This window comes from Canis lupus, chromosome 19 (assembly GCF_011100685.1).
Source record: "Canis lupus familiaris isolate Mischka breed German Shepherd chromosome 19, alternate assembly UU_Cfam_GSD_1.0, whole genome shotgun sequence".
Classification (NCBI taxonomy): Eukaryota; Metazoa; Chordata; class Mammalia; order Carnivora; family Canidae; genus Canis; species Canis lupus.
In genome coordinates this window covers 31,951,803-31,975,960 of record NC_049240.1, presented here as the reverse complement: position 1 = coordinate 31,975,960, position 24,158 = coordinate 31,951,803, and the positions used below count along the sequence as shown (strand labels likewise).

Here is a 24,158-nt window from a genome sequence, read left to right as displayed (position 1 = left end):
AGGATAGATAATAAATGTTTTAGACTTTGGATGCCATTTGGTGTCTTGCCGCTGCTCAGCTCTGCTCTTGTAGTGCAAATGGCCGTAGCTATGTCTCAATAAAACTTTACTTGCAAAGGCTGTGGCAACCTCTGCTGTAGGTAAGCAAACCCATTTTATTCACTCAAGCGGCAGCCTGGTCTTTCTGCCAATTGGAGTCCACTATGGGCATTTGTCAATAAGTAGAGTGGCATGTGCCAAGTAAGGAAATTGAAAAAAAGACAACCAACAAATGCACATTTCCATCATCATTTGATTAAAAGAAAAAAGACATTTCTTTTTCAGTCAATAGGATGATTCAGATCTCAGAGTAAAAGACAAAGCATGGACCAGAATCTAGGCTCCAGTAAATCACACAGTCTGGAAACCCTTCTGATCTTAGGGATTTTAATTTTTTTTTAAATTTTTTTATGGGCATTGAAGCCAAGGTAGGTCTCCTTTCCACTATTTTTGGTCAATTAAAATTCTGAGTTAAGTCCAAACTTTGCACTTATCTTTGTTAAATTTTAGCTCCCGGTTATTTTAGTTTCAATCCTGGATGAATATCATGGTTAAGGCCCTGGGCTTTGTCCTTTCCCAGCTGACTGGTCTAAGCCAACAGTGTCTCAGATGTGGTTTCAATAGAGATAACTCACAAAAACAAAAGCTCCCTGGGGTCCTCAATAATTTTTAAGTGTGTAAAAGGGTTCCAAGGCCAAAAGGTTTGAGAACCACTGGCCTAGGTCAATCCTGTGTCCCATCCCTTTGCCAAGGATGGTCCAGGGGTGGACAGGCTCAAGTCATTTGGGGCCTCAAGTCATATGAGGACAAGCTTGCGGGGGTTTGGGTAAAGAAGTTTTCCTACTTTTAGGAAAGAGCCATAGAAAATCAGGCTGTCCCTCCTCCTGGACAAGCAGGCATCGAGGAGTCTGTGGCTGTCATCACCAATGGCAGTCACCTTCCATCAAGAGAGGTGCCAGCCTCAAGAAGAAGCCATCAGGATAGCAGGTGGAGAAATGGAAAGAACTCATCCTTCGGCAGCTTCTTAGGGCTGCTTTGTTAAAGAATTCTGAAGCCTGTTTTCTGCACCCCCAGTTACGAGCCACATTTGTTTATTAGGCAAGTTGGAAATTTCTATTTCTTGCAGCCCAGAGCATCCTTTTGAACCTTAAGATGCCATCCATCATAAGACGGTTCTTTCTTAATTTTATGGCTTTTGACAATGTGATCACATAAACTTCCTGTCCTCAGATACTCAATGATAGAAGTGGTAACCTGCAGGGGTCCTTCAAAACCATCGGTACCCACTGATCAATGCTTGTTGGTCTCGTTATTAAAGCACCCTGCTCTGGCCAGATCTGAAGACCTCGTGTGTTTCCCCAAACAGGATGACAAGCCCTGGGAGGGAAGAAACTCAAGTCTCCACTCTGGTTCCCCAATTGGTCTCCATACAGAGCAGAACTGGCCAGAGGTAAGAGTCTTAGAATAAATTCAGAAGTGGGTATAGTCTGTCTCAAGACCTCATCCTTTCTCCCTTCACTCTGCTGCTCTCTCCTCCCCACCCATGCTTCTCTAACACCCTCACCCCATCCTCCAAGGGACCAGTAAACCTGTCCATCTGGACTCCCACTGGGGAGTTTAGCCCACGGGGCTACAAAAGAGCATCTCACAGGGGGCATGCACTGTACTAGGGAGGTAGCAGAAGCTAGAGGAAGGATAGGACGCCTGGGTGGCTCAGTGGTTGAGCATCTGCCTTTGGCTCAGGTCGTGATCCTGGGGTCCCAGGATCGAGTCCTGCATTGGGTTCCCCACAGGGAGCCTGTTTCTCCCCCTCACTGTGTCTCTGCCTCTCTCTGTATTTCTCATGAATAAATAAATAAAATCTTAAAAAAAAAAAAAAAAGAAACTAGAGGAAAGAACACAGGCTCTTTTTGGAATTAACTTGGTTTGACTCTTGCCTCCACTAGTTTCTGAGCATGTTCCTTAACCCCTCTGAGCCTCGGTTTCTTCATCTGCAAAATAGGGACAATTTTACAATGAATCTTTCTGAGGATTTCGTGTAACTGTATCAAGCAGCCAGCTCACGGTAGGTGGTCACTACAACAACAAACATTCATTGGGCACCTGGTAGGTGCCAGGCATTGTGCTGGGGTCTGGAGGCCTGGAAGTGAACAAGCTACTGATTTGTCCCTGTAATATCCCTACACCTAGACCCAAGTCTGGCTCATAGTAGGTGCTTAATAAATGTTGGTTAAGTGAATTAAAGCCTTTGAAGAGCTCGCATTTTAGTGAGAGAGATGGATGCCCATGGCACATGCTGACAATTTCATTTAACGTAGTAGGTAGTAGGTGGGGGCCAATGAAACATATTAAGGGAGCCCATCCTGGGGTGGGGAGGTGGGAAGAAAGGGCTTTCTGGAGTTGATGGGCAGGAGTGGAGTCTTGAAGGATGTGTACAAATCAGGCAGGAAAAGTAAGGATGAGGGGCTCTCTGAAACTCCTGGGCACTCCAGGCACCCGGAGAAGCTCAGCCCACTGGTCAGCATCCCCTCTTAAATGGGCCAGCCCTATACCAGTCTGCTCGTTTCTTCCCATCAGAGCCCAAGACACCCCGAGAGCAAACATTTATTGAGCACTTACTGTAGCCAGGCACCCTGCTCAGCACTTCCCTGGGTTACCTCATTTGGTTCTCTTGACAAGTCTGTGAGGTCACAACCATTATTAGCCACATTTCCTCGATGGAGAAACTGAAGCACAGAGAAGTTAAGTCCTTCCCTCCCCGACCAAGGTCACAGTCAGGGTTCAGACTCTCCAGTCTGGGTCCAGGCATTTAGCCACCATGTTGCTTCTCTTTCGCTTTCATGACTAAATCACCCCCCGTCTCGTGGTGGCACAGGGCAGTTCTCACCGTGTCTGGGTCTTCGGGAACGCCATCTCCGTCATGAACACCAGACCAGGGCAGCGAGGCAGGCCCTGTGAACCCCAGGTGATGAGCAGGGGACATGGGGGGTAACAGGAGCAGCTCCCAGTCCCCTGATCTTGACCCAGGGCTGGCCCTACTCTGTCCTCTCCCAGAGGGCTTCTCACCCTACAGGCCCCCACCTGGAAAAGAGGGGCAGACAGGCTTACCCGCTTCTCATTGGACGAATCATTCACGTTAACCCCACAGGCCAGGTCCGGCCTGGGGAAGGTCTCCGACCAGCCATCCTGCGTGCAGTTTCGAAACATGGAACCTATGGGGGCCAAGCATCCTGCAGGTGAGCAGCACCCTATGGTCCCAGCAGCTTTCCTCCGCTGGACCCCAAGCCCCCCATAGGACTTGAGGTCACCCCATCCCTCACCTCCATTCCCACCCCCACCCCACCCCTCACCTTCCCTTCCCAGGCTCCAATCTCAGCTCCAAGGTCCCTTGGCGCTCCAGGAGGGACTTCCCCATACTCCACCCCTACTGGCTGGGGTGCCACTTCTGGCTTTTTGAGGGTTTTCCCAAAACAGGGGCTGCTCCCCAATCCGCTGGGTGTTCACAGGAGGTGAATAATAAACCTTCACGCTGGGAGGACACCAGTACTCTTTCAAGGGATTGCAGCGTCCCATAAGATTCAAGAGGCCAAGTGTCGTGCTCAAGGACAACAGCCTCAAGCAATTTTGATTATACAACCCTAACCAAAAAAAACCCATTCACCTCACTAATGATGATTTATTTACTCAATTATAAAATTCTGAGCTCTACTATAATAACACATGGTGATTACTATGTGCCAGACACCGTTCTAAGCCTATGGCAGGTAGCAACTCATAATCCTAGCAAGACTATGAGCTAGGCAGTTACTTTTCCTGTAAAATAAATTATAACATGTAAATACTGCATCCATTTTACAGTTGGGGAAACTGAGGCAAAAGCAGTTAAATAATCTGCTTAAGATCACAGCATAGGATGTGGGGGAAATGAGATTTGACCCCAGGTCTCCAACCCTTAATCTTAGCCACACACTATGTACTGGCCCCCTTTCTTTCTCCTGGTTATCCTGATCCCAGGTCTGCACTGTCGTTTCATGGGTGGCTTCCCCGAGAATCTGGCACCCTTGGAAAGGATCTGGCCACACCCATGGTGAAATTTCCTCTGGCTCCTGGTGCTACTGCTGCACCAAGGAAGTTCCGTTTCAAATCTAAGTCCACAACCTGCTAACCAACACCTGAAAACCACCACCAGAGCAGCGGCACTGAGGTCAACCTCCCAGGGGGCCACCCCTCATGGAAAGGAGGGTCTTCTCAGTCCTTCAGGCCACACGTCTGCATTTCTCTGCATTGTGAATCACAGGATAACTGCAGTCTTCCCGCAGAGCTCACTGCCCTTCTCCAGCACAGGGCCAAAGCCAAGTCCAGAGCCCCACACACAGTGGTGGCTGGCTTTCCCGCCTCCCCTGGCAGAGGATGAGTTCCTGAGGGCTCCAGGTGCCTACCCAGACCCCTTGCTCATCTGTTTGCTGACTAGCTGGCCAGAAGAGCCACTGAGTGCAGATGAAGCGCCCTCTCTAAACTCTTCTATAAGAGAACAGGGAAGTTTGCCTACAAGGACCTTTTAGAACAGCAGCCTGAAGACATGGGAAGGGGAGCTGCCAGCTGAGAAGGAAGCCTTGGGAAGCCACCAGGAGGAGGTGCCTTCCATTGACTGAATGGTTCACAGGGCTCAGGGTCAAACAGGTTCCACTGAACTAGAGAAATCTGGCTGGCATTTCTAGAACCAGCCACGATGCTAATGTACAGATTCTGATCGAATCGTCATAGCACCCAGTGAGGGAGGTACCACTAGCTTATTCTACAGACAAGAAAACCGAGCCCCAGAATTGAGCAACAGTCCCCAGCCAGGATGTGACTCTGCAGTCCCGGGGAAGCTTCTAGCACCAGGAGACCACGGACTTCTGGATCTAGGGAATGCCAGTCCATGAGGGCTCCTGAGACCTGGAGGACGGGTTTCCAACTAGCCAGATCTGAGTCTGAAACCCGGCACTGCCTCTTGGCCATCTGGGTGTGACCTTAGGGGCATCACTTCTCTGTGCCAGTGAGAATAACCACTCACTCTGCAAGACTGGGCAGGAAACATGATAGCATGCGGAAAGGGCCCAGGCTGGTGCCAGGCACAAGTGAACACCAGAGTGTGACTCCCTCCTCCTTTTAGCTTTTCCAAAATAGACCAGGGGTGGTAGGGCTTGGAGTCATGGAATTTAGGAGGGGGTGGGAGATTTCCACAGTTAAGTCAAGGGAGTGAGGCTGTGCAACAGGAAAGAATGGTGGTCAGATTTAGGCCGGCTGGATGGGAAGTTGAATTAAGAGAACACAAACTCCCTGGAGCCCAGAACTAGGTATCGTATCAGTGTGTGCCTAGAGGCTGGCCTGGGCTGCCTGTTTGAGGGTCTCCTCCTCACTGACCCAGTGGGATGCCCCAGACAGAGGCTGCATGTGATCCAGGCTAGGCCCTGGTGTGGCTAACAAGGCAGTGCCCTTTGCTGACAGGGCTCTTTGCAGAACTGTGGCAGAGACAAGGGTTGGGCTCTCTCTAGAGTCCCTTCAACCCCACCCACTTCCTCTGGAGTTAATTTCTAATAGGTCAGGGGTCATTACCAGGTTCAGGACACTGTATACCTTGAGGTTCCTTGCAGGTACAGTCAGTATTTTTGTGCATATACATATGTGCAGTTTGGAGAAGAGCCCGTCCGCAGCTTTGATCCAATTCTCAAAAGGCTCCAGGACCCTAATCAGGCTAGGAACCTCTACTGCTTTAAGACTCCAATCCCAAGACAGAAGGGAAAGGCCAAAGCCTGCCCCTGCCCGGGAGGTGTGTTTTCTAACTAGGAACTCCGAAGACCGGTGCTCCATTAAGAATCACAGGAATGCATCCTGGAGGGAACATTCTAGACCTTGGCACATACAGAAAAATATCTGGGGGCAGATTCCGGCCGGCAGTTTCCTCAGTCACATGCACAGCCAACCCCTGGGCCCCTGTAGTGGGTGCCCTGAGAAATAGTTAAACTTATGATTATTATTTTCTTCTTTCAAAAGGAAGGGTTGGTCCAAAACACCCGACTGTCCTCATGTCCTCACTGGGTGCTCCTCCGTGCGTTGCGCTGGGGGCCCCTGGAATCCTGCGGGACTGAGGGAAGCTTTCCTTCCTGACTGGGGTAGGCGGATCTGGGATCTCTGGGGAGGGAAGGAGGTGCTAAGAAGATGGTTCTTGGTGGCTGAGCCCAGACTAGTGCTGACCCGCGCCCCTGGACTGGCTGGTACCCTGGGCCTGGGGCTGGGGGGTTGCGGGGGAGGGTGAGACGACACTGCCCCCCAACAGGCGCAGGGCTCTCAGCGGGCTGGGCCTCCCCGTGGACGCCGAGACGGGTGGTTCCTGCGGCCCCGCAGCGACACCGCGTGGCAGCAAGAAGAAACTGCAGCAGAGGTAGGGGCGGGACCCCAGCTTCCTCACCCGCAGGGAGCAGACCTGGACCTGCACCCCCGGTGAACTCCGGTGGGTCTTTTTTTTTTAAGTATTTTTTTTAATTGGAGTTCAGTTTGCCAACATATAGCATAACACCCAGTGCTCATCCTATCAAGGGCCCCCCTCAGTACCTGCCACCCAGTCACCCCCACCCTCCGCCCACCTCCCTTTCCACCACCCCTACTCCGTTTCCCGGAGTTAGGAGTCTCTCATGTTCTGTCTCCCTCTCTGATATTTCCCACTCATTTTCTCTCCAGTGGGTCTTGAGCAATTAAAGCGTAGGGGATCCTCCAGAAGGAGTCAGTGGGCTACTAGTTAATGAGGCAGGCAGGCGTTCTAGCAAGTGATCTGGAAGGATTTGGCCATGAGCACGGCTCTAACTGGCCCGGCTGCAGGAAGGTAGGAGGGATGATGGTGGGGGAGGCAGAGGTGCTGCGAGCACCGTGAGGGAGAGGCTGGGAGAGGAGGAGAGCTTCAAGTCCCTCCAACAGGAGAACTTGGTCAGCGAGGAAGGAGCACTGGACAGGGAGTCCAGGATCTGGTCCTGGCCTTGCATCTGACCAGCACATTGCTCCAGGTCAACCATGTGTGGATCAATCTTGTGTGTTGCGAGCTCTAGGGACCCCCGACACATACTTGGAACGGTGATGCTGGGAGGAAAAGACTGTTGGTAAGCCTGCAGGCTTGTGTGTGCAGGATGGAGGTTGTGGGAGGGCAAGAAGGGAAAAGAGAGGGAGAGAAAGGACAAAGGAAGATATTTAGGGGCGCCTGGGTGGCTCAGTCAGCTAAGCATCTGCCTTCAGCTCTGGTCGTGGTCTCCAGGTCCTGGGATCCAGCTGTGAGTCAGGGCTTCCTGCTCGGCAGGGAGTCTGCTCTCTCTCTCTCTCTCTCTCTCTCTCCCTCTCTTTCTCTCCCCCATCCCTCCCCACTGCTCGTTCTCTCTCTCTTGCAAATAAATAAATAAAATCTTTTTTTTAAGAAAAGAAAGATATTTAAAATTAATTTCCAAGCCCAGACTTATAGATTGGTCTTGTTTATTCTCCCCATTTTACAGAGGAGAAAATCAAGGCTGAGAATGAATAACTTGGGCTCTCGGGCGGAGATTGACACCTGGCTGGACCATGCTTTCCCATGTCCCTCGCAGGTCGGTGTCACCACCCAACTGAGTTCTGGCAAAGGCAGTGTGGGCAGAAGCAGGATCATGTGCAGGCCTGGTGCTAATCAGGGACAGCTGGTGTGGACGTCAGGCAGGCAGGTAGTGTCTGTATGAAGGCTTTGAGATTTGGGACACCTGTGTCAGCAGCTGGCATTATCCAAGCCGTAAGTGGAGAAGGGGGACTCAAACCTGTCTCCTGGTCCCCTGCAGTTCCCGTCTGCTGGGCATCAATGGCTGAGCGGGAGAGTGTGCTCCTCAGATCTGGGGGGGGTGGGTAGGGGTTATGTGCACATGTGTGTGCACCTGCATACTGGAGAATTACACGGTGAGGAATTTACACTCCTCTCCCACACTTCATGGTCTTGGTCCCCCACCCCCAGTCATCCTTTCCTTTTTTTAAAATTTTTTTATTTTTTTTTATTTATTTATGATAGTCACAGAGAGAGAGAGAGGCAGAGACACAGGCAGAGGGAGAAGCAGGCTCCATGCACCGGGAGCCTGATGTGGGATTCGATCCCGGGTCTCCAGGATCGCGCCCTGGGCCAAAGGCAGGCACCAAACCGCTGCGCCACCCAGGGATCCCTCATCCTTTCCTTACCTGGCTTTGGGATGCTGGTGGGTTTCAGTGTTAGACCATCTTTTCTGGTTCATTCTCATTAAGGTCCTCGTTGGTCAGGGAAAAAGGACAGCAGGGCCAGGCCAGGCTTTAGGCTTTAAATGACCTCATGGAGGGCAGGGGCAAAGGCCATGAAACTACCTTGCTTCCAGCCAGCGTCACCCCCATCTCGAGGTTGGAGTCCCACCTTGACCATGGCTTCAAGGACAGAGCATTGGTTTTGAAGTTGGAGAAATCTGGGTTTGAATCTTAGTTTCTCCACCTTCTAGCTCTGAACCTTAGGCAAAGTGCTAAAGTTCTCGTAGTCTCTGTTATTTTTGCTCATTATTGGGTCAAGGGGAAGAGGCAAGGTCTCTGATGTACAGGGCAGTTGTGACAGTAAAATGAGCCCATGTTTATGAAAATGCCCAGCAAGGACTGGGGCTTTAGACCATGTCAGTCCCTGAATATTCCCTGTCGGAGACAGTCCCACCTCCCTGCCTCAAATTAAGAAAATCCTTGGGCAATCTGGGTGGCTCAGCGGTTTAGCGCCGCCTTCAGTCCAGGGCCTGATCCTGAAGACCTGGGATCGATTCCCATGTCAGGCTCCCTGCATGGAGCCTGCTTCTCCTTCTGCTTATGTCTCTGCCTCTCTCTCTCTCTCTCTGTGTGTCTCTCATGAGTAAATAAACAAAATCTTAAAAAAAAAAAAAAAAAAAAAAAAAACCTTGTAAACTGCAGTATTCCCCGGGGCAAGAGATCCCCAGGAGGCCAGGGGCTTTCAGAGAGGGCAAGTTTATCAGCAGGACCTAGTAGAATGGACAGATAGGAAGGAAGTGTTCTGGAAAGTTTGGTTGTGCCGGGGTGGGACCCAGACCCAGGGCCTGGAACAATCGGTCTGGTTGCTAAGGGGACAGAAGCATGGAAGGAAATGGGGGAGCCTATATGGGGGTACGGGACAGAGAGAAGCAAGCCCAGTCTCCTTTATCATGTCCTAGTAAAGGCCTCCTGGCCCCCTCCCTTAGGACCCTGCAATCGAGCCCACCCCATACCCCCAAGCAAGGCCTCCAATCCCCAGCAGGGACCACCTCCCACCATTCCATCCACCACTTGTCCCCAGAGGTTCCTGGGCCTCCAGGCCAGTGCGCGCCCCCACAAGAGGGCCACCTCCTGCCTCACAGCCAGCACCCCCTGCACTGAGTGGTTACCGTTTCTGCCAGTGAGCATCCGGAGGAATTGCGGGCACCCCACTTCCACAGTCTGTCCCAGAAAGGAGGAGGGCCAGCAGCTCATGTTGTCCCACAGCCCCTCGCAACCTGCCAAGAGGAGCCGCAGCATTAGACAGGATGGAGCATGGGCCGAGGGCCTCCCCCACCACCTGTCACCGTCCCCAGCGCTCCGGGGCCTGCTCAGAGTTCCCATTAGGCAGTGACTCTCCGGGTCAGGAACCAAAGGCTGTCTGATGTGCCTTTGTATCTCTGGGGCCATCTACACAGTAAGCACTCACGCTGAAGGCACGAAGGAAGGAAAGAACACATATTATCTGATATCAGCCTTACAAGGGCAGGTCTGGATTTCTCTAGAACAGAAGAGCGAATACCTCTTGGTGGCAGCTTGCATTAGACTGGGGAGCGGGGGATCTCTAGCCTGGCTGCGTAGTTTCACCATCTAAGGAGCTTTAAAAACATACACCTTTAAAGCTTTACATCTAAGGAGCCTTAAAAACACCCAGGGATCCTGATTTAACCGGTCTGGGGAGGGGCCCAGGCATGACACTGCATTACCACAGGCTCCTGTGCCCTTCCCGGTGTGCATCCCTTGGAAAACAGGCTTGCATCTGCGCACTGACTCCTGAATTCCAGGATCTGGTCAGCCAGGTTCCAGCTGTGGACACTGCTCACCAGACCAGAGCAGAGACTGCCAGAGCTTGCGGGCTCCCAGTGACTCTGGCCTCCCCAGCTGCCCCTGGGACGGCGACACTGCGCTGGGAAGGCCCGTAACAGGTGATCCGCTGTGTCTACGTGAGTTATTCTAGCCTCTGGAGTCTGGAAGATGGGGCTGACCCATGTCCTTTCTCTTCTCCAGAAGTCTCCATATATGACTGCAGGATGCCTCATTTACAATGAGCCACATCTCTTGTATTCGAAGCAGTTGGGGCATTTTCCAGCTGTGGAAAAATTCAAGGGCCTCTTTCCTCACTTTGGGAGAAATGAATTCAGGGCTGGGCCTGGCCAGGTCAGCCAAGGCATGGGCCCACGGCTCCTGCCCAGGAGGTCAGACAACCCACGTCCAGTTGGCCAGACAGATGGAGAGGGTGCCAGGGCATCTGGCAGGATTCCTGACCTGGGTCATCAGGCTGGGCCCATGGGGACACTGCCCTGGTGCAGATGGCAGCAGAGGAGCGGCTGGTGGTGAGGTGGGAGCAGGCTCCCCTCCACATGAGTAGGGTCCCCCTGACAGCTGGCTCATATCAGCCCTGCAGGAGAAAAGCCTGGGGATGGGGCCAACCCAGATCAGCGCTGCACATGCATCAGACCCTGTGGAGCCCGTAGGGGTTGGGTAAGGTCACTGCCCCACAGCATGGGTGATGGAGATGAGGAGCCCAAGCTCCAAAAGGCAAAATGACATGAGCAAGAGGACAGAGCTAATCCTGGTGGAGCCGGAATCCCACCCTCCAGGCTGCTTGGTGGCAGCAGACCTGATGCTACTACCTCCACGGGGCATTGCTCGTGTCTTGAGCACTGTGATGTGCTATGATGCAGCCACACTCTCTCTCCCAGCCTCAACTCAGAGGGCGTTGGAACAGACCTAGTGTTCCCAGTATGAGGAGCACATCCCCAGTGGCATGCTCTTCTAGCTGGTACATGGCTAAATGCTTTCCATTTTAATAGGTTACTCGTTTTTTTTTTTTTAAAGAGGATTTAATATGCATTAAAAAGTTATAGAACTAGCATGTCACAGCTGTGATTTTATACCTGTTATTATTTAGGATGAGGCTAAGTTAAAAAGTAAAAGTCTATTGAAGAAAAGGGAATCCTTGGGGCACCTGGGTGGCTCAGTCATTTGGGCATCTGACTCTTGTTTTTGGCTCAGGTCATGATCTCAGGGTCTGGAGATTGAGCCCGGCATCGGGCTCTAGGCTGAGCACAGGGTCTGCTTGAGATTCTCCGTCTCCCTCTGCCCCTCTCCCCACTCACATTCTCTCTCTCTTTCTCCAAAATAAGTAAATACATCTTTTCAAGAACGTAGGAGGAAAAAAAACATAAGAGGGACGCTCATACGCTGTTGGGGGAATGTAAACTGGTACAACCACCATGGAAAACAGTATGGAGGCGCCTCAAAAAATAAAAATAGTACTACCGCATGATCCAGCAATCACACTTCTGGGTATATCCCCCCAAAAGTGAAATCAGGACCTCAAAGAGATCTCTGCACTCCCGTGTCCACTGCAGCATTGTTCACAATAGCCAAGTTGTGGAAGCAGCCCACGTGTTCACCGAACCATGACTGGATAAGGAAGATTACAATGGCGCATTACTCAGCCTTAAAAACTAAAGAAATCCTCCCACTTGTGACTTGTGGTAAACAAGAATTCTGGTGTGAACAACATGCTTGGGAGAAAACAGAAAAGGAGCAAGACTTCCCTCAGACTGGGAAGAAAAGGAAGGCAAGTGATGAGTGGGACGTACAAGGTTCCAGAAAGAGGTGTGAGAGCCCTGCCGTCCAGCCAGCCCTGGAGAGGAGAGGCTGTAGGGACCGTCTAGACCAGCAGGACCACAGACAAGCCTTGCAGAGCCCATGCCTCCCAGCGAAGCACAGAAATCTGTTGGCCACCGCTCTCAAGACCACTCTCTTGGCCACCAAGCTCAGGACCACGTGGGCTCCCCCAGATACCAGGGTGCCCTGTGGATCTCTGATACCCTGGGCAAGATGTGGGGAAGAGCCACAAAATCCCAAGGCTTAGGTTAGGTTTCTTCACCCCAGGAGAATGGAGTCAGAATTAAAGTTACAGAAAACTGAGAAAGTTCTCTTTTTGCCCACTGGAGTTGATGGACAGACATCGGTCTCCTTTGCACTTGTGAAGCCCCTGGCACTGGGCCAGCCGAGGCTCGGTGACATAGCCTCCTTCTGTCCTGCAGTCCTGCTGTCCTGCCTCACCCCCTGCCCCTGTAGAGAGGGGTGGCCCACGGGCAGGTCTGGCAACGGGGAGGGCCTGGATTACAGGTAAAGGTGATCCAAGAGAGGGCAGCACAGTGCCTGGGCATCTCTACATCCCCACCCAGCCCAGTGCCTGACAAACAGCCAGCCTTCTGCCAACTGCATGTCTGCCCTGCATCCACCCAGAGGGGAGCATCCATCTTCCAGGCCTTGATTTATTTATAAATGAGCTCAGATGGCCTGACGATAACCTGGGAGCATTTCCGGAGCCTTGTGTCAGGCGGCAGTGCCATGGGGCCAGGACCAAGCCAGGCCCCCGGGGATGTGCTGGGTGGGGGCAGTGGGTCCTCCGGCCCTCCAAGCCCCCCACACCACCCCTGCTGCTTGCTGGGCCAGCTAAGGGAGGTCACGAGGACCCAAGTTCCCCCTGGCCTCGCCCTTCGGGTCCTCCCCTAGCTTCTGCCTGCATCAGTGTTAACTCTCTCCTCCCACTAGAGCTGCCGTAGCCATCTTCCAGGTGCCTCCTGACCCTGCTCACTGCCACCCACCCTGTGTCCTGCCACTGCCACCCGCCTGTTCCTCGGCTTCATCGCGTCTCTCTTTACCTTTCTCAGCTACCCCAGCCCCATCCCTAGGCCATCCACTGGGCAACTCGGTGAGGCCTCCTGGGCTTTGCTAATGAGCTGATCTACAGTATCCAGTATCTGGGTCAGGAAAGGTGTTGCCCTCTAGGTGATGGCTGGACCACACACAGGAGTGGTCAGGATGGGGTCAAGGGAACTAAAGTCCCAGGTGAAAAAGACATTTCAAAGCAGAGCATGGGAGGAACAGCTAAACAGCCTGGAGGTCGGGGGGCAGTTCTCTTTAAACCAGGAAGCATGGGGCACCTGGGTGGCTCAGTGGTTGAGGATCTTCCTTCGGCTCAGGGCATGATCCTGGGATCGAGTCCTGCAATCAGGCTCCCTGCAGGGAGCCTGCTTTCTCCCTTTGCCTATGTCTCTGCCTCTCTCTGTGTCTCTCATGAATAGATAACTAAAATCTTTTTTAAAAAACCCCAAAACCAGGAAGCACAAGCTGTTCCACAGAATACACTGCATTGGGAGTAGTGAGTTCCCCATCACTAAAAGTATTCAAGCAGGGCACGGAATTAGCAGACTGGGAAATACCTTAGATGTTGCATGGAGGCTTCGAGAGATACGAGGAAGGACGCTTCAAGCCTGAGGCTGAAGGCTGCTTTCCTTAAGGTGAGCTCCTGAGCACTGTGCGCTGAGCCCGTCCCCTCTCAGGCACTGGGCAAACTGTACATTGCCCTGCAGAATCCTCTCATCCACCCCAATAGCTCTTTCTCACCTGGCCTAAAGCTCTTTGTTTCATGCTGCCTCTCCCATGAATTAAAGATTAATTGGCATCAACAGTCTGTCTTTTTCTTTTTTTTTTTTCTAACTTCTAAATCCCTTCTTGGGAGTGTGAGGGTATCAATCATTCACAGCTCAGGCAGGGTTGCAAACTACAAAATTCTCTGGATTTAGAGTCAAGACATGTGAGATAGAGTCCTATTTCAGCTCTGGGTGATCCTGAGTCTCTTGGGGCCTCTATTTTCCTCATCTGTGAATTGGGGTTAATCACAGTACTTACTATATAGGGTAAAAACTAAAAAAAATAAAAATAAAAAAAATAAAAAAGAAAGAAAAAAAAAGAAGAAGTCTGAAATGTTACACAAACATAAGTTACTTATTTCTGAAAAATGAGCCAAGATTTGTTGTGCCGAGCAAAGGAGAGGGGAAGTGAGCTGTGGGCAGGGTGGGCGTGTCAGGCACTGGGGGGAGACAGTTGGCTTCTGGAACCCTTCAGGAGGAGAATCCAGAAAAGGAGCTGGGAATGTTTGCTAGAAAAAAACTGTTAAAAGCAGCATGTCTGAAATACTGGTGTAGACTACAGTGTGAATGAACCTCGAAAACATGCTCAGTGGAAGAAGGCAGACACAGGTCACATACTGTAGGATTCCGTTTAGAAATCCAACGTCAGGAGCACCTGGGTGGCTCAGTGGTTGAGTGTCTGCCTTCAGCTCAGGTCGTGACCCCGGGTCCTGGGATAGAGTCCCACATCGGGCTCCCCATGGGGAGCCTGCTTCTCCCTCTGCCTGTGTCTCTGCTTCTCTCTCTGTGTCTCTCATGAATAAATAAATAAAATCGGTAAAAAAACAACAAAAAAAAGGAATTTAGGGTCAGCAAATCCGTTGAGACAGGAAGAAGATTTGTGGTTGCCAGGGGCAGGGGATGGGGGCAGTGAGCAGGGTTTGTTTACTGGAGATGGGGTTTTATTTTGGGGCAATGAAAATGTTTTGGAACTGGAGGGATGCTGGCTGCACGGCACTGTGTGCCCTGAATGCCGATCAACTGTTCACTCTATACTGGTTCAGTTTGGTTAAGTTATGTGAATTTCACCTCATTCACTCCTTCCCCTTTCCCCGCCCCCCAAAAAGAAGTCAGCCTGTCCCCTCCTGCTCATGTTCTTCAGGACAGGGCAACCAGCTAGCAGAGACAAGAAGAAAGAGGGAAGGAATGAATGGCAAGTCCCCACTTTGAAGGCAAGGACATGAAGTCCCAGAGAGGATTAGTGTCTTGCTCAAGGTCACACAGCCCCTACGTGACAGAGGAATGCACATGTCTTTGTGATTGCCAAGCGCACACCTTTCCTGCCACCATACCAACTCTCTGGAACATTCTTCCCCATGGAGTCAAAGCCCTTCCACCAGCCAGCTCCAAGGGGGTATCAGCTTCTGTAAACAGAGCAATAAATAGCCTGGTAGAGTGGTTCATGCAGCTATTAGGGTGACCCTGAAATGTTCCCACAAAATGCTGGGAAGGCCTTGGCCACCTAACCCGGAATAGCTGAAGAGTTAATTTTTTATTTGTGATAAGTGTGCCAGGCTCGGGGACAGCTCCGTGAGTGGCATTTCCTGTGACTCGTCTGGTGATCAAACATTAACCTCCTCCCCAGGGAGGACTGGACAGCTTAACCATTAACCCCACGCCCCCAACCGAGAGTCGGCCAGCCCCTCCTGCCTCAGGCACCGAGAGGAGACGGATCCTTGCTGGGGACGGAGGGCCTGTGGGCCTGTGGCCTGGGTGGCCCGGGGACCGGGCAGTCTCGAGAGCAAGGCCTGGGCCAGCTTGCATGTTCTGCTCTGTCTTCCCAACCTCTCGGCAGAGCGAGCCTGAAGACTTTTCCAGCAGGCCAGGCGCTCGGACATCCTGCGCCTCCAGGGCTTTTAAACTAGGCTTTCCACGCCACGGATCCGCTTTCCCAAATGAAAATCGCAGAAGACCGACATGCCAAACAGATCCCACAGGGCCCTGTGTGTGTGTTGGAGGGTGGGGGGGGGGGGTCGAGGAGAGGAGCCTGGCCACCTTCTCACTCACCTGCCCTGGCCTCACCAAACATTCTTGAACACCACAAATCCAGCATAGTCCCTTTCTCATACGGAGAGAGTGGGTCCAGAAGGAGGGTATGCTCAGGGCCTTCCAAGGGAGTTAGAGGCAGAACCAGGGCAGGAGCTCCTAATGAGCTTTCTCGGACCTGGAGGCACCATTAGGACCACGTGGGAGCCTTAAGGAGAAAGGATGAGCAGACTTGCTCCAGATCAGTCAACCCAGAACCCGGTGTGGGCACGTTCACAGCCACCCCAAGCATTGTGTGCGTGAGGTCGGCGTCCGTAGCATCTGGGTAGCAGTTCCAGATAGTGGAGCCTCCCCGGGCAGGGCTGAGCATGCAGGTGGACAGCAGGCCCAGGTGGAGCCTAGGCATCCACAGCAGAGGCCAGCCTGGTCTCTGTGGACCTAGCAGAGGGGCCATAAGAGAAGCCCCTTGCCACCATGAGACCCCTGCCTCTATATATGGCCAACGGTGTCGTGAGGTCCCCATGATATCCTCATTTTTAAATGGGCAAGTTGGAGAGATCTGGCCCAAGATCACGGAGAGGAAGCAACAGCACTGAGACTCTGGCTGGCTCTGTCTGTCCTGCGGCCTGGTGTGCACCCCTGGTGCTCAGCTCACAACCCCCCACGGTTACAGGAGCACATGTGCCCTCATGGTGCGGGAGCCAACAGGAGCACTGGGGCATCCAGAAGGCCAAGCAGGGGGCCCAGCCAACGATGTGGGTCACTTGGAGGCTGAATGGGGCTAGCAGAGCAGCTCGATGCTTGTTATGGGCATTCCCTGAGGACAAAGGGCTTGTGTCTCTGCTCCTGGGTCAGGCTCTCTGCATCCCTCCATGGGTGGCATGGGCCACACTCCCCACCTTAGCTAGTTTGTGACAGGTCAGGCCTGCAGGGGCCTTGGCTCGTGGATGGCTCTGCTTCATCTCCCACTGTCCACTCAGGGCCAGCTCTTTTGTTTTCTCCTCTCTCCTTGCTCTCAGTCAGTATCTGTACTCACTCATTCACTTGGTAAGTCAGTCAACAAACACACAATGAGTACTTGGTCTGTGCAAGCCCTGTGCCATGCATCAGGGAAGGGGAGGAAAGTTAACACAGTCTAGCAAATACATCTCTGTAGTGCAGTGCCGAGGTGCCAGGAGGGAGACAAGCAGGCTCCCTGTAGGGGTCAGGGTGGCCACCTAACCAGCGGAGCTGTGGGCATTCAGGAAATTGTTTTGGGAAGTGTCTAAAAAGTAGGGTAGTTGGCAGAGTGAGGAAGAGGGAATGGTGCTGTAGCAGAGGGATCAGCATGTGCAAAGGCCTGGAGGCCCAGAGAAACTGACACAATCGTAAAACTGTAAGCAATTTGGTTGAGCCATGGGGAAATGTTTGGGATGGAGGCATGGACGAGAGCCCAGTCAGGAGCTGGACCTCATCCTGGACCCACTGAAGAGCAATGGAACATTCCAAACACATCAGGCACTAATTCTCAAGATAAGTGCCCCTTACTTCTCAGTAGGAGCTGAAGTTCACTGTCTCTTGCCCAGAGGCCTGGCATTTTAGGCCTTTCTCCTAGGGCTAATGAAAAGCCCATGCCCTGTCATTGGAATTGTAGGCATTCGTGTTGGGGACATGCAGGCAGAGGTCAGCTGCCAACACTGCAGCACCCAAGGCTGGCTGAGTTGGTGGCTCATTTTCTGCCCTTCCAGACACAGTTTCTAGGGTAGCAGGAGGGGCTCCGGGAAATCAAGAGGCTCAGGCTCAATGGTGCCCCCCAGTGAGCACTGTAAGACCACGGTCTGCCTCCGGCAAGTGGCTTTCACAGCTGGCAGAGGAAGGAAAGGCTGGGCTGGGGGTGAAGGTCATCCTGTCCCTGTCCCTGATGCAGAGGATGGGCAAATCGCTGAAAGCACATAGCAACGTCCAGGCTGCCCACCACATCCTGATCTTCCTCCTGCCTCTGGCTGCTCCTGACAATGCCTGCTGGGCAGCTTGAGGCTGGCTCCTGGGCACTCTTCCCCCCTCACACCCTCACCTCCTTCAGCCTCAACCCCTTTGTCACCTGTACAGAGGGGCTCCCCAGCCTGACCCCTCCTCTGCATGGCTGACACCTCCTGATCTGTGTCGCTCCTCCCTCTGCACACCCGGTCTTCCTCTGCCCTATCTTCCTGTTGCTCAAGTGGAACACCTGGGAGCCATCCTGGACGTGCCCTCTCCCACCTAGCCCCTGAGTCGAATCTCCACCACGTCTTGCCTGCATTGGCATTGAACCTGCTTACTTGTGTCCGCTCCTCTCCACCTCCACCTACCCTCAGGAGCAGACCTTTCTCGTGTGGCCTTGCTCTTTCCCCTTTCTGCACACACCAACCTCATTTTCAAATGCCAGCCCCTGAATCCCATTATCTGAAGGCTTTCTCCAGCCGCTGGAACCCACGTCCAGCTCCCTCCCTGTTCTGAATGCCAAAAAAAAAAAAAAAAAGTGAATGAAAAGAATGCCACATTTAGGGGCTCCTTCCTTTCCCTCAGCTCCCCATACTGGGCGTTCCTGGGATAGCTGCCAAATTAGCTACTTGCGTTTGAACCCTCTTCCCGGCACCTGCTTCCCAGGAACCCTGCTAGTCCAGAGGACCATTATCCATTGCCCAGACCACTAGCTTTCCAGGGGGGGTCTGGGAACCTCCTCTTGTCCTTCTCCAATGCACCTTCCATGCTGCAGCAAAGGTGATCTTTGCATAAACAGAGGATCTCATAGCTCCCCTCTGAAGACTCTTCAGGGCTTTCCAGTGCTCATAAGATCAGGCTAAAAATCCTCTATGTGACCAGTGTGCTCCTGTGCATGGCCATGGCCCTGCTGCCTCTCGAGCCCATTTTGTGACAAGCTCGCTCTCCTCCCTAGGCTGCGTTCTGGCCACCTCGGCCTTCCTCCCACCACAGGTGTGCTCTCCACTGTTCCCCCAGCCCTGATTGCTCTTTCTCCTTTTTGCATAGGAAAGTTTACTCATCCCTAGTCTGGGCTCAAACATGGCTTCCTCAGGGAGCTTTCCCAGGGTTTGCAGACCAGGTCAGAGTCCCTCACTTCATACTTACACAGAGCCGAACATCACACTCTACTCATCTTGTTTCCGTTTTACAATAATTTGTGATATTTGAGTAATGTCTCCCTCATCAGCTAGTCATAACGGCTGTAGCAGAGACTGTCTACCTTGCTCACTGACAGAGCGTGATTGTGTTCAAGGTGGCCACAGGCACAGCTAAAAATCAATCTCCAGCCTCATCTGCAGCCAGAGGTAGCCATGCAGTCCAGTTCTGGCAGATGAGGTATATAAGCAGAAGTCACTTAGAGAACTTCAGGACTTCCCAGTACATCTCACCCTTTCTACTGGTGATTCTATTCTTCCTGCCAGAGACAGGTACTCTCCCCCTCCTGCCTGGAGGTATGGCAGCCTTTTTATGACCATGAGGCAAACAGCACAAAAAGTCCAGTTCTGGACTTCCTATAATGTGCTAAAAAAGCCAACTCCTATTTGATGAAACTAGGCTACCAAACTTCTACTACATGTGGAAAAATAGATCCCTCTGTGATTAGAGAGGAATCTGTGTTCCTTTTTCTCATCACTGTATACTTTGTTCTCACCATTCCCACCTCATAACAGTAAGTGCTATATTTTGTAAATGAATGCTTGTAATTTCACACCACTCCATAAAAAAAATTGGGAATTGAGGCCCAGAGACACTAAGTAACTTGTCCAAGGTCACACAGCCTGTCTAACTTATTAACTTATTTTTATTTTATCTTTTTAGAGAGAGAGAGTGAGCAGGGAGAGGGGCACAAGGAGAGGGAGAGAATCTTAAACAGTTTCCACGCTGAGCACGGAGCTGATGCAGGGCTTTATCTCATGATCTTGAGATCATGACCTGAGCTGAAATCAAGAGTCAGATGTTTAACCAACTGAGCAACCCAGGTGCCCCCAGACTGTCTAATTTAAAAGTCTGGGTCTCTCTCCTCCACTCTCATCCTCTTCCTCTTCCTTTTTAAAAATTGAGGTAAAATTCACAAAACAGAGATAGAGGCTGCCTCCTCTTCTAGCTCACAGCACATTCCACCATCATTGCCACCAGTAGTCAGGCACCATGTGAAGTGGGAAAGTTAGAGAGAGGAGGAGGAGGTGGAGGCGGAGGAGACGAGAGGAGCGAAAAAGCAGTGTGCACCAGGCAGAGCTGCTGGAGTGCCAGCTGAGATCCAGGGAGTATCTATGCTGCATGGTGCTGGAGCAGGGGAAGGAGCCCCCGACCCAGCCGTGGTACACAGTGAGAAACTGGATAACCAACAGATCAAGAATTTCAAGAACAAAGGCCATGACTTGGAGGGAAGACTGTTGCAAAAGGATATGTATGCATGGCCTATACACCAGCAAACTGCATAGCCTAGATGAAATGGGTAAGTTCCTAGAAACACACAATCTACTGAGACAAACAAACAGAAAGTCTGAGCAGACCTCTAATTAGTAAAGACATCGAGTCAATAATAATAATAAAAAAAACTTTTATTTCCCAACAAAGAAAAGCCCAGAGGGCCCTGTTGGTGAATCCTGCCAAACCTTTAAAGAGGAATCAACATTAAAAAAATAAATAAATAAATAAAATAAAAAAGAATTAACACTGGCCCTCCTCAAATGCTTCTAAAAAAGGGGAAAAGGGGGTAAATCATTCTACGAGGTCAGTATTATCCTGCTACGAAAGCCAGACAAAGACAGAAAGCCAGACAAGAAAACTACAGACTAATATCCCCGATGAACATTATTGCAAAAAATTTTAAACAAAATACCAGGAAACTTAATTGAAGAGGATAATCCATTAATAGGACTATGTACCATGACCAAGTGGGATCTATCCCTGTAACACAGGAATGGCTCAACATATGAAAATCGGTCAATGTAATATACCACGTTCACAGAGTAAAGAACAAAAACCACATGATTATCTCAGTTGATGTAGAAAAAGCATACAACAAGGTTCAGCACCCTTTCATGATAAAAACGCTTAACAAACTAGGAAGACAAGGAAACTACCTCAACATAATAAAAGCCATATGTGAAAAGCCCACAGTGAATATCATACTCACTGGTAAAAGACTGAAAGCTTTTCCTGTAAGATCAAGAACAAGACAAGGATGCCTGCTATCACCAGGTGTATTCAGAGTAGTACTGGAAGTCCTTGCCATAGCAATTAGGCAAGAAAAGGAAATAAGAGGCATCTGAATTGGAAAGGAAGGAGTAAATTATCTCTGTTCACAGACAACATAATGTTATATGTAGAAAATCCTCAATATTCCACAAAAAAAAACTATTGAACTAATACATGGACTCAGCAAAGTTGCAGGATAGATATAAAATTAACACACAAAAATCAGTTGTATTCCTGTACACTAATGAGGAACAACCTGGAAAGGAAATTAGGAAATGAAGCAATCTACAATAGCATAAAAAAATAAAACACTTAGGAATACCCAACCAACAAGGTTAAAGACTTGCATGCTGAAAATGACAAAATATTGCTAAAAGAAATTAAAGACACAACTAAATGGAAAGACATCCTGTGTTCACGGATCAGATCACTTGATATTGTTAAGATGTTGATACTATCCAACACAATCTATAGATTCAATGCAATCCCTATCAAAATCCCAATGGCATTACTTGCAGATATAGAAAAATCCATCCTAAAATTCATATGGAATCTCAAGGGACCTGAAAATAGCCAAATCAACCTTGAAAGAACAAAGTTGGAAGTCTCACACTTTCTGATTTCAAAACTTACTACAAAGCTACAGTAATCAAAACAGCATGGCACTGGCAGAAAGACAGCTGTGCAGACCAATAGTATAGACTAGCGAACCCAAAAATAAACCTTCACGTATATAGTCAAATGATTTTTGAGAAGAGTGCCAAAACCATTCAATGGGAAGACATTTCTCAATGAAAGCTGTTGGAGAAACTGGATATCCACATGAAAAAGAATGAAGTTGGACACCATATACAAAAATTAACTCAAAATGGACCAAGAACCTAAATATAAGAGTTAATACTATAAAAATCTTAAGATAAAACATACAGGAAGAGCTTTGTGAGATTCAATTTAGCAATGATTTATTAGATATGACTTCAAAAGCACAGACAACAAAAGTAAAAAATAGATGCATTGAACTATATCAAACTTAAAAACTTCTGTTCTTCAAAGGACACAACCAACAGAATGAAAAGGCAACCTACACAATAGGCAAGATTATTTACAAATCATAGAGTTGATAACAGGTTAAGACCCAAAATACATAAAGAACTCCTATGATACAACAGCAAAAAAACAAACAACCCTATTTTTAAATGGGCAAAGGACTTGAATAGACACTTCTCCAAAGAAGACATACAAATAACCAGCAAACACATGAAAAGATGCTCAACATCATTCATCATCATGAAAATGCAGATCAAAACAATGATACATCACCTCATACCCATTAGAATAACTACTATAAAAAAATAAAGTAGCAAATATTGGTGAAGATATGGAGAAATTTGAATTCATATGCACTGCTGGTGAGAATGTGAAATATTACAGCTACTATGAAAAAAAAAACAGTATGCCAGATCCTGAAAAAATTAAAAATAGAATTACTATATAATCCCACAATTTCACTTCCAGTTATATATCTGAAAGAATTGAAAGCAGAAACTTGAAGAGATACTTGCACACTCATGTTCATGGCAGCATTATTCACAACAGATAAGAGGTGACAATAACTCAAGTGTCCTTTCACGAATGAATGGATAAACAAAATGTGAAAGTTCTGCTCTATGCCACAACATTGATGAATTTTGAGGACATTATGCTAAGCCAATCACAAAAAGACAAACGCTGTATGATTCCACTTACATGCGGTATCTAGAATTGTCAAATTAAAAAAAATTTTTTTTAATAGAATTGTCAAATTCATAGAAACAGAAAGTAGAATGGTGGTTGCCAGGCGATGGGTTAAGGGAAAAAAAGGGAGCTGTTGGGTGTTTGTTTTTCAGGAGGTTCCACAACCCTGAGATCAAGAGTTGTACGTTTAACCAACTGAGCCACCCAGGCACCCCAAGGAAGTTGTTTTAATGATACAGAGTTTCAGTTTCTCAAGATGAAGAGTGTTGGAGACCAAGTGCCCAACAAGGTGAATGTACTTAACACTACTGCACTGTACATTGAGAATGGCTAAGATGGTAAATTTTATGTTATGCAATTTTTCTTAAAATTAAAATTTTTTAAATTTATAAATGATTAAGATAGTACATTTTATGTTACATGCATTTTAACAAATTAAATTGAAAAAAAAAAAAAACCCTGACAACAGCAAATGCTGGTGAAGACTGTGGAGCAACAAGAACTCTCATTCACTGCTTGTGGAATGCAAAATTACACGCCCACTTTGGATGACCGTTTGGTAGCTTCTCACAAAACTGAACATACTTTTACCATGTATATGATCCAGCAATCAAGCTCTTTGGTATTTTACCCAAATGAGTTGAAAACCTATGTCCACACATAGCAGCTTTATTTATAATTATCGAAATGTGGAAGCAACTAAGATGTCCTTCAGTAGGTGAATGGGTAAACTGTGGTGAATCCAGACAATGGGATATTATTTTGCTCTATGAAGAATGTGCTATCAAGCTATCAAGGAGAAAACCTTAAATACATATCAATGTGAAGGAAGCCAATCTGAAAAGACTACATATTGTATGATTTTACCCATATGAGGTTCCAGAAAAGGCAAAACTATGGAGACAGTAACATCGGTGGTTGCCAAGGATTAGGGAAAAGAGAGAGGGATGAATAGGTAGAGGACAGAGGATTTTTAGGGCACAGAAACTGCTCTGTACGATACTATAATGGTGAACACATGTCCTTATACATTTGTCAAAACCCAGAGAATGTATACCAAGAGTGAACCCTAATATGAACTCTGGACTTTGAGTAGTAATGTTGTATCAATGCAGGTTCATCGATTATAACAAGTGAATCGCTCTGTTATAGGATGTTCATGGGGGAGGAGATTATGCTTGGGTGGGGAGCAGAGAGTATATAGGAACCCAGCACTTTCTGCTCAATTTTGCAGTAAATTGCTGTAAAAAAAAAGAGTCTATTTAAAAGTTCATATAACATACAATTAACCATTATCCATTCTAAAGTGTACAATTCAGTGGAATTTAGTAGTTACAGCATCATGCATTCATCGCCTCTATCTGGAGCTAAGATATTCTCACCAGCACCAAAAGGGAACCGCTAAGCAGT

The 24,158-nt window shown here is 49.3% G+C and overlaps 1 protein-coding gene across 4 annotated transcripts in view; it reads right to left on the bottom strand.

Moving 5' to 3' along the window:
* Window positions 1-24,158, bottom strand: part of SCTR (secretin receptor) — a 71,368-nt gene that overhangs the window by 25,363 nt on the left and 21,847 nt on the right. For 2 of the 4 annotated variants that reach the window (XM_038564964.1, XM_038564965.1), the window contains exons 3-4: window positions 9,462-9,569; window positions 3,148-3,251 (exon numbers count right to left, since the gene is read on the bottom strand). In XM_038564964.1, the coding sequence (XP_038420892.1) occupies window positions 3,148-3,251; window positions 9,462-9,569 (212 nt within the window). Of the gene's footprint in view, window positions 1-3,147; window positions 3,252-9,461; window positions 9,570-13,577; window positions 13,770-15,833; window positions 15,934-24,158 lie in introns of those variants that run through there. The other 2 variants (XM_038564966.1, XM_038564967.1) reach the window with 2 other exon arrangements.